This window comes from Arvicanthis niloticus, chromosome 1 (genome assembly GCF_011762505.2).
Source record: "Arvicanthis niloticus isolate mArvNil1 chromosome 1, mArvNil1.pat.X, whole genome shotgun sequence".
NCBI lineage: Eukaryota > Metazoa > Chordata > Mammalia > Rodentia > Muridae > Arvicanthis > Arvicanthis niloticus.
The window spans coordinates 70,046,721-70,056,842 of NC_047658.1; the positions used below are offsets into that span (position 1 = coordinate 70,046,721).

At 37.7% G+C, this 10,122-nt stretch overlaps 1 protein-coding gene across 2 annotated transcripts in view; it reads left to right on the forward strand.

Annotated features, from left to right (window-relative positions):
- Positions 1–9,385, forward strand: part of Rab6a (RAB6A, member RAS oncogene family) — a 41,049-nt gene extending 31,664 nt beyond the window's left edge. For both annotated transcript variants that reach the window (XM_034495544.2, XM_034495537.2), the window contains exons 7-8: positions 5,232–5,298; positions 7,355–9,385. In XM_034495544.2, the coding sequence (XP_034351435.1) occupies positions 5,232–5,298; positions 7,355–7,419 (132 nt within the window). In that variant the 3' untranslated portion in view covers positions 7,420–9,385. The remainder of the gene's footprint in view (positions 1–5,231; positions 5,299–7,354) is intronic.
- Positions 9,386–10,122: the final 737 nt, after the last annotated feature.

The window sequence follows — 10,122 nt, forward strand, 5'->3', positions numbered from 1 at the left end:
TCATAGTGTCAAGCTGTTCTTCTATAAGATGGGTCTGCCAAAATCTAGGCTGAAATTATAGAGGAATGCTCTGGTTTATTATAATTGCAGACCACCTTTTTTATTTTCTTTTTGTTTTATTGTTTTTATTTCAAGACAGAGTATACTGACTAGATTTGTTTCAACTTGACATGAGCTACAGTCATTTTGGAAGAAGGAACCTCAATTGAGAAAATGCTCCATAAGATTGGCTTGTGGGCAAGCCTGTGGTATATTTTCTTGACTGATAGGAGAAGGTTCAGGTTGCTGTGGGTAGTGTCACTCCAGGACTTGTGAGTCTGGATGCTATAAGAAAACAGGCTGAGCAAACCATAAGGAGTAATCTAGTAAACAGCACCCACCCCTCCATGACCTCTGCATCAGCTCCTGCCTCCAGGTTTCTGCTCTGAGTTTCCACTTTGACTTCCTTTGATGGTGGACTATCATGTAGAAGTAAAAATAAAATAAACCCTTTCTTCCCCCAAGTAATTTATGGTCCTGGTGTTTATCACAGCAATAGAAACTGTAAGGCCTAGGGCCTGATACAGGGATCCCCTAGGTGCTGAAATTACAGGCTTAGGTCCTACAATACATTTAAATTTTTTTATGTGTGAGTGTTGTACTTGCAAGTATATATGTAAGTTCCTGGTGCCCAAAAGAGCCAGAAAAGTGTCCCTGGAATCGGAGTCACTGGTAGTTGTGACTCAAACCCGACTCCTCTGCAAGAGTAGCAAGTGCTCTTAGCTGTTGAGCATCTCCAGTGTCGTGTCATATCTTCCTTATACATCCTTTCTATTTGGTACACTTTTCAAAGTAATACTCATTTATTAGATGAATAGGCCTATCCTGGCCCACTTTAGACAATTTCCTGTATCCTAGGCTGACTTTAACATCATTATTTAGCTGACAATGGCCTTAAACTCCTGATCCTACAGCCTCAACTTCCCAAGTGTTGAGACTATTAAATGCACCACCACACCTAGTTAGACATTTTCACACATACTTTTTGTTGTTGTGTCTGTAGACAGTGCATGTTGATTTTATCCAGCCTTCCTGAGACCTCATCCACCACCCCACCGCTCAACTCAAGTTCTCTTTTCAGTTTTTAAAATTTTTTATTTATTTAATTTTTGGAGATGAGGTTTCTCTGTGTAACTAGACTCTGTAACCCTGACTAGAACTTACTTTCTAGACCACATTGGCTTCAAACTCCAAAGAGATCCACCTGCCTCTGCTTCCCAAGTGCTGGGATTAAAGGTGCATACCACCACAGTTGGCCTCTTTGTCTTTTTGGTTGTTTTATGTTTTGGGGTTTTTTTTTGGGGGGGGGGTTAAATGTATATTTTATGTATAATAAGTGTTCTGTCTACATGTATACTTGCATGCCAGAAGACGTCATCAGATCCCATTTTAGAGTTATTTTGAGTAAGGTGATAGATAAGGATCTAGTTTCACCTACTTAAAGATACCAGTTTTCAGCACCGTTGGTGATGATGCTGTCTTTCCTCTAATGTATTTTTAACGTGTGTTAAAAATGAGATAGATGTAATTGTGTGGCCTTCAATCTTAAGTCTTCTATTCCATTGTCTGTTTTTATATCAGTGATCAGTGTTGTGCTTTTTTTTTTTTTTTTTTTTTTTTTTTTCTGCTCTGGTCTGTAAATAGAGACACAGTAACTTTTTTCCTATTTGTATCCCTTTTATTTGCTTCTCTTGTCCTGTTGTTGTAGCTAAAACTCCAGCAATATATTGTGTAAGAGTATAATTTGTGGTTGTCTTTGGTTTTTTATCTGATTTTAGTAGGAGTGCTTTGAACTTTTCTCCTTTAATATAATGTTGGATAAAAGTTTATATATATATATTCTAGACGTATGCTAAAATGTTCTTTCTATTCCAAGGGATGTTGGATTTTACCAAAAACTTTCTCTTTCTCTTTTTCCATTCTTCTTTTTGAATCTATGGAGATAACCGTGTAATTCGATCCTTCAAGTCATTTATGTACTTTGTCATCACAAATGAACTTTTTATGTGTTCTTGAATTTATTTGGTTGGCCAGTATTTTATGTCCATATTCACAGGGAAGTGAAAGGAGGGGGGAGAAGGAGAGAGAGAGAGAGAGAGAGAGAGAGAGAGAGAGAGAGAGAGAGAGAGAGAGAAATATATTTTTATAAAAAGAATTTGGTAATGTTCTTTTTTATGGAGTAGTTTCAGAAGCATTAGTGTCTGGTTTTTTTTTTTTTTTTTCTTTGATCTTTCTTTACGGTTTAGACTTTATCCTCCTCCAGATCTACCCTCTGACTGTTCCACACCCCACACCTCCCCCTCACCCCAACCCCATACCACCCATTAGTGTTCTTCTTTTGCATGTCGGGTAAAATTTACCAGTGAATCCGTCTGGGACTAGACTCAAGTTGAGATTTTTCTTCCTCTTCCTCTTCCTCTTCCTCTTCCTCTTCCTCTTCTTCTTCTTCAAATGTAATAACATCACTTCTTCTCCTACGTCTTCCATGTCTCACCCTGGCCCCCACTTTCACAGCCTCCTATTACTTAACCATTGTAATTCGTGTGTGTGTGTGTGTGTGTGTGTGTGTGTGTGTGTGTGTGTGTGTTTGTGTGTTTGTGTGAGTGTGTGTGCGTGCGCACGCGCACGAGTTACTATTCTGTTACTGTAAAGAGACACCATGACCAGGACAACTTATAAAAGAAAGCATATGCTGGACAGTGGTGGTGTACAATTTTAATCACCACACTTGGGGAGTGTGGCCAGAGGCAGGCAGGCAGATCACTGAAGCCAACCTGGTCTAAATAATGACTTATAAGACAGCCAGAGCTACAAAGAAAAACCCTGTTTTGAAAAACCAAAAGGGCGTGGCACTTAATTGGAGGCTTGCTTACAGTTTCAGAGGGTAAGTCCATGACATTCATGTCAGGGAGTATGGTGCCAGAGTAGTAGCTAAGAGCTTGCTTATATTTGATCCTCAGACTGATTAGGGTGAGAGAGAGAGAGCTAACTAGGAATGGCTGGGCTCAAAAACCCACCCCTAGTGACACACTTCTTCCAACAGGACAACAACCCTTAATCCTTTCCAGATAGTTCCACCAACTACAGACTAAGCACTATGATAGCCTATAGGGGCTATTCTCATTCAAACCACCACACAATAAACAACTAAATGTGTAAGTTCAATTTAAGGAGTCCATTGAGTGTTGCTTGGACATACATCTGACTACCTAGTATTGAATAACCTATTGGGGGCTAATCATCCGGGGAAGACTAATTATCCTTCTCTTAGAAATTGTTAATTGCTTATAGCTCTTCTAGGAGTGGGGCCTGTTCTTGGAGTTGTTCAAGCCTTGTTTAGGCAGCCTAGTTGGGAACCTTTTCATTTACTGCTTCAATCTCATTACTTGATGTGGATCTATTTAAATTGCTTATCTCATTTTGGTAAATTGGTAGATCGTATGCCTCTAGAAATTTATTCATTTCTTTTAGATTTCCTATTGTAGTGGAATATATGGTTTTTTTTTTTTTAAATAAAACCTAATAATTTTTGAGTTTCATTGGCATTTGTTGTAATGACTCCCTTTACTTCCCTAATTTTATTAATGTGGATCTTCTTCCTGTGAGTCAGTTTGGCTAAAGGTTTGTCTTATCTTTTAAAAAAAGAAAACAACTCTTTGTTTTGATGATTGTTTGTATTGTTTGTTGCTGGTCCCCTTTCATTAATTTCTGCCCTGATCTATATCCCTCTACTGATGTAGAACTTGGTTTCTTGTTCTTCTTCAAGATACATCATTAAATTGCTCGCTTGAAGTCTCTCTGATATATTTTTTTTTTTTTTTTGGTTTTTCGAGACAGGGTTTCTCTGTGTAGCCCTGGCTGTCCTGGAACTCACTCTGTAGACCAGGCTGGCCTCGAACTCAGAAATCCGCCTGCCTCTGCCTCCCAAGTGCTGGGATCAAAGGCGTGCGCCACCACTGCCTGGCTGTCTCTCTGATATCTTAATGTAGGCACTTAGAGGTATAAACTTCCTTCTGAGCACTGCTTTCATTGTATCTCGAGAGTTTGATATGTTGTGTTTTTATTTGATTTTAGGAATGGTTTTTACTTATTGCTTGGTTTCTTCAAAGACTCATTCATTGTTGTGTTGTTTAATTTCTGTGGGTTTGTGTGGTGTTATTGTTTCTATTGCTGTCCTCCTTCAAGTTCAAATATTTTATCCTGTCTTTGATCTGTTCTGTTACTGAGACTTTCCACAGAGCTTTTTATTTGACTTTTACTACATCTTTCTAGCATTTCACATTGATTTTTGTTGAATTCTTCTTTTATATCATGTGTCACCTTACCTATTTTGTTCAGCTGTTTGCGTCTTGAACATATGTCTTACAGTGAGTTCTCTGGGATTTCGTCTATTTCACGATATGCTGTTACCATAGGGCTAATAATTTTTAGAGGAGTTATGTTTTAGGGTTCTTATGGTTTTATTGCATTAGGGATTTTACATACAGTGTTATTTTGTTTATTGGGTTTGTTTTCCAAATTCTTTCAGTTGAAGTACTTGCATTATTCATATGGTTCTTGGATGTGCTGGAATTGAGTATTGTCCATGAAGTCAGGGTGCCTGGTGTAAGCTCTCTGTGGTTCTCTGAGTAGGATATTGACTTAGAGAGTGGCTACAGGTGTTTAATTACACCACTGTGCAGAATTCACACTTTCCAATTCATAACATAGTTATTGACTTCAGTAACTATTGAGCATAAACAGCCATAGATAGTATGGTATAGACTTTGATTTTAGTGAGAGTAGGGGTGGGAATGGTGGAGGGCAGGTAAGGATAAAAACTATATATTAGATCAATTTGGAGTTGAGGGGTAAAAATTGAAATAGGTAAAGTTATGGGAGCAGAACAGTTCTTGTGCATCCTTGTATCTACTGTCTGGTGTATGTGAAAAGCAACGTTTTCCCTTGCCCTATTCCTGTTTTACTATATATAGTTTCACTTCTATTAAACATTTTATGTTTTGGTGTGCTAGTGTTGGATGTATACATATTTATGGTTCTACTTTTAAATTGACTTTATCACCGAATAATAGCTGTAAGATGACTAACAAAATCTTTAGGTCTTAATTTGCTTTTTTGAAACTGTCATCTAAGTGAGGAATAGCCTATTTGCCATCCTATGATCATCAGCTCAATACCTTCTCTTCTCACAGCTTTTCCGGCGTGTTGCTGCAGCTTTACCTGGAATGGAAAGCACACAGGACAGAAGCAGAGAAGACAGTATCCTTTTTTCTTTTTAAGAAAATTTTACTGTTTAGCCAAGCATAGTGGCACATATTTTTAACCCAACACTAGTAAAGCAGAAATGGACAGATCTCTGAATTTGAGACGAGCTTGGTCTGCACAGTGAGTTCTAGGACCGCCAGGTCTATGTAGAAACACCCTGTCTCAAACAAACCTGACAACAAACATTTACTACTATTCTTTGGAGTCATACTTGAGTGGCTTATTAGTTACTTGTTGTGGGACAGAACACCTGATAAAAGCAGCTGAGAGTGGAAGGGTTTGTTTTGCTTCACTGTTTAAGGGTATGGCCCACCCACCATGGTGGGGAAGATGCAACAGCAGAGTTACTCTCTTAAGATCATGAGGCAGCTAAGCTGGTCATGTTGCTTCTGTAGTCAGGAAGCAAAGATGAATGCTGGTATTCTGCTCTTTTTCTTCTTATTTAGTCCAGGACACCAGCCCATGAAATGACCCATATCCAGTGTGGGTCTCCCCACCTCAGATCTCTTTGGAAATGCTCTCAAACACTCAGAAGTGTATCTCCTGGATGTTATGAGTTTAGTCAAGTTGCCAACCAAGATTAACTGTCATAGTTGGCTATTACCTTGAATGTAGAATTTGGTGTCTTGGTTGCACATAAACTCAGGATTTCTGTAGCAAATTAGGCCTGGTTATCCAGACCTGGCTTCTTTTACTCAGATTTTGTTGCTTACTCGCTTGCACCTTTTCCTTTCTGTGAGGATGTGGTAGGGTAGGGTTTGTTTTGTCTAGTTTTTTGTCTTGAAACAGTCTTAATTTCAGGCTGGCCCCAAACTTGTGACACTTCACCGTCTGAGTACAAAGATTACATGTACCAAAAAAAAATATTCTTCATGTGGTTGTGGTATTGGGGTTTTTTTACCCAGGGTGTCTTGCCTACAAAGCCAAGCACACTGACAACTAGGTTCAGCTTTAAGTCTCCTGCCCTCCACCCGCCCTTTGTAAAGATTGTGTACAAGCATACCCACAAAAGCCAGAAGAAGTCATAAGATCCCCTGGAACTGGAATTTCAGGTAGTTGTGAGCCACCTAGTTTGAATGCTTGGAACTGAACTGAGATCCTCTGAAGCTCACTAGTCACTGTTAGCTGCTGAAACCTTATCTCCTAGCTTCCTCACTTGCTGTTTAATAAGCAAAAAACTTAAAATTCCCTGTCTCCTGAAGTTGCATTTTGTATCCTGGATTTTTTCCAGATTTGGCACAAGAAATAATTCAGAATGAAACTGTATCATAGCTTCTTACTTTGGAAACAAGATATAATGAAACACATCTGTTGATTTCTAAGAGTTTTGATTGGATGTTTTCATTGTATTTACCTTCTACTATTTTCTCTTACAAAGACACATTTTTTAAGCTGAAGACTTCATAATACTCTGTATTTAATGATTCTTATTTCTAAGTATTTATTACTTTTAATAACATAATAAGTTCTGAGTTGGAGTAACATTTTAAAATTTTCCCCTTATTTCAGTTATTTTGTAGACTATGGTCAGACACTTACTATATATAATTCTTTAAGAAATGTCATCTTCATAGAGTTTTTTGTTCATATAGAGTAATTTCCTTAGAATAGATTCCTATGAGTAAAGCTCATATTTCATTGAATTTTGTTGCATTATAAGAGATACTCCTGGTGGCACATGTATCTTTATACATGAACCTAGTTGTCAGTGTGCTTGGCTTTGCAGGCAAGACACCCTGGGTAAAAAACCCCCAATACCACAACCACATGAAGAATATATTTTTTTGGTACAGCACTTCAGAGGCAGAGAGGCACAGGCAGAGGCAGGTGGATCTCTGAGTTCGAGGCCAACCTGGTCTGTAGCATGAGCTCCAAGACAGCCAAGGCTGTTGTTACACAGAAACCCTGTCTTGGAAAGCAGAGAGAGAATATATGACTGAATAGGTTCTGGAATCAAATAGGTAGAAATATAAGGGGCTTGTCAGAGATGTCAGAATTCAATAGAGTTAGAATTGTGCTTTTGTGTACAACTCCTTAACTTTTGTTTCAGTGATTGACATAAAACTGGAAAAGCCTCCGGAGCAACCAGTCAGTGAAGGCGGTTGTTCCTGCTAATCCCCCTGGCATCTTTCAACCCTTCTACAGAAGCTCACTGCTTTGGCCCCATACTCTTTCATTGACTGCAGTGTGAATATTGGCTTGAACCTTTTCCCTTCAGTAATAACGTATTGCAATTCATCATTGCTGCCTGTTTCGTGGAGATGATCTATTAGCTTCACAAGCACAAAAAAGTCAGTGTCTTCATTATTTATATTTTTTAAAAGCCAAACAGTTCCAGCATACTCGTGATAACTTTGAAGATTAGATACATTTTCTTAACATTTTTTCCCTTTTTAATGTTATGATAATGTACTTTAAAATGATGAAAATCTCAGCAGTATGTGTGTGGCTTGTTAAAGAGCAGTGTGTTCACAGCAGCATTTGCCTACCTTCTTGCTGGCTCCCAGCTTTTCATGCCTCTTCCTTCTCTCCTTCCCTGTTCTTACCTTCCCCAAACAAACAAGAGATGGCAAACAGCAGTATAACCAAGCCCTTTGGAATTATCCATAGTTTTACAGATAGCTTTTAGCTCCAGGCCATGAGCCATAATGTCCAAAATTATTCTTGAGCACTGATATAAATTACTTAGACCTTCTTTGAGGTCAGAACTCAGCTGTTGCTATCAGGATGGGCAGTGCTTGAATAAGGAGAGGGTTCTGATATGTCTTCAAAATGAGTCCACGAATATACCGAGTGCTTACCAGTAAAGGAACATAAAATATATTTCTGATCAGAACAGGTGTCCCTTTTACATGAGCTTTACTAGACTCTGGGAGAGAAAAGTAGCCAAGTACTTCTGAACCGTTTTTTTAATACTTGTTTCGTCATGGTGAAATTATAAAAGTTATAGCAGTTCTCCCAAACTTTTTACATTGTCAAAATGCTGTCTTTTTTTTTTTTTTTTTAAATCAAAACCTTTTAAAGCAATAGATTTCACTCGGGTTTCTTTTCCAGAAAAATGCTATGTAGACAAGGCATTGTAAAAATCAATTTCCTATAAGAACCAGCAGAATATAAATTTGACACGAAGGAAACTGCTGTATCTAGTAGAAATAATATCTCAAGTTTACCAACTAAAGTACCCTCACAGAACAGCAAATACCTTCTGCTCTGGACATTGGTTCAAATTTGAATATGGAAATAATTTCCTTGGAAGTCCCTAGAGGAAGGTCCGAGAAAGCATGCATTAAGAGGGAAAGGAAAGAATCGAAATAAAAGTCACTATAATGCAGATTTATGCCTTATTTTTTAGCATTTTTTTAAATGTTGGGTCTTTCAAGCTGTTTTTTGCTTTTTATTAGATCTATATAAATAAGTTAACTAGCAATTTAGTTTTGTATTTAAGCTACACTCAATCCTTTTTTCTTTGGTGATATTTATTTCTTTGCCTTTTTTTTAAACTTCAAATTTTTAGGTGTTTTGTTAAATATTTAGAGCTTCATCACCATGGCAATATGTATTTCCCTTGAAACATTGCAAACAAATATATTAGGAGTGCACCCTTTTAATCTTTACTAGTTATTGTGAGATTGCTGTGTAAGTTAATAAACACATTTGTAAATACATTATTTGCAGGGAAAAAATTCTGAGTTCTAGCTCAGAAGAAGCCTGCGGAGTTTATGTTGTAAGCATTACTTAACACAGTATAAAGATGAAAAGGTAACAAAAATAACTTCATACTTCCTCACCTCCTCATTGCAACAAAAATCCCTAACTGGAAAACCCACCTCCCCTGTCCCTGTCCTCCTCCACTTCACGTACTGTCACCTTGTAAACACTTGGCGAGCACTTGGATTATGGATCTGAATAGAGAAATACTTTCAGATAATCATTAGCCCACGTACCCTGTAACTTATAGTCAAACATGGGATGGAGTTGTAAAGTGCTTTTATAATACATATTATTGTTAAAAGCAAGGATTGACTCTTTTGTTTTATTTTGACATGGCATGTCCTGAAATAAATATCAATTCAATATGGCACATGGTTCACATTTTTCATTTGAAGGAATTGTGATTTCTGGAAGGGGGGGAATGAATATCTTCCTATGCTGTTGCATTTGATTCTTTTTATGTTGCTTAGGAAGTAACCAGCATGCTGCTTTTCATGCTGCTATTTTTATTTGGCTTGGAGTTCTTCGACTGAACGGTGAAATGTGTTCATGGTCTAGATTTTTTTTAAAACACAATTTTGCTGCCAAGTGTATATAAACAAAGCACAAGAGAAGACAGGTGCTGACTTGGCTTCCCGTTCCTGCCAGTGCTTCTCACCTATGCTTCTCTCCTAGTGTGATAAAACGCACTTGAAATAAATTATATAAACAAATGACTTAACAAGAAAAAATGTGAAAAAAACAGGAAGTCAGAATTCTTTCCAAGGGTTGAGGGTGTGAAAGAGGGGCAGCAACTCAAGAGACAGCCCTTACTGGGGTCATGCACCAGGTGTGATATTTTGGTCAGTGATGGACCATTTATCAAATAAGGTTTCATATAATTGCAACTGAGCTAAAAATTGATGGTGGTAATACGAAATCTCTCTCATTTGTGGAAATCAATTGTATTTTCATTCACAAAAGTATAGCTCATACAATTAAATATAACACATGATGGCAGTAATAAAGCCTGTATTACTATCTTACTGTTATTTTAAAATGTAGTTCTGCTTACAAAAAAATTACAAAATATTATACCAGCCAGGCTCTTACACATTGGTTACTATG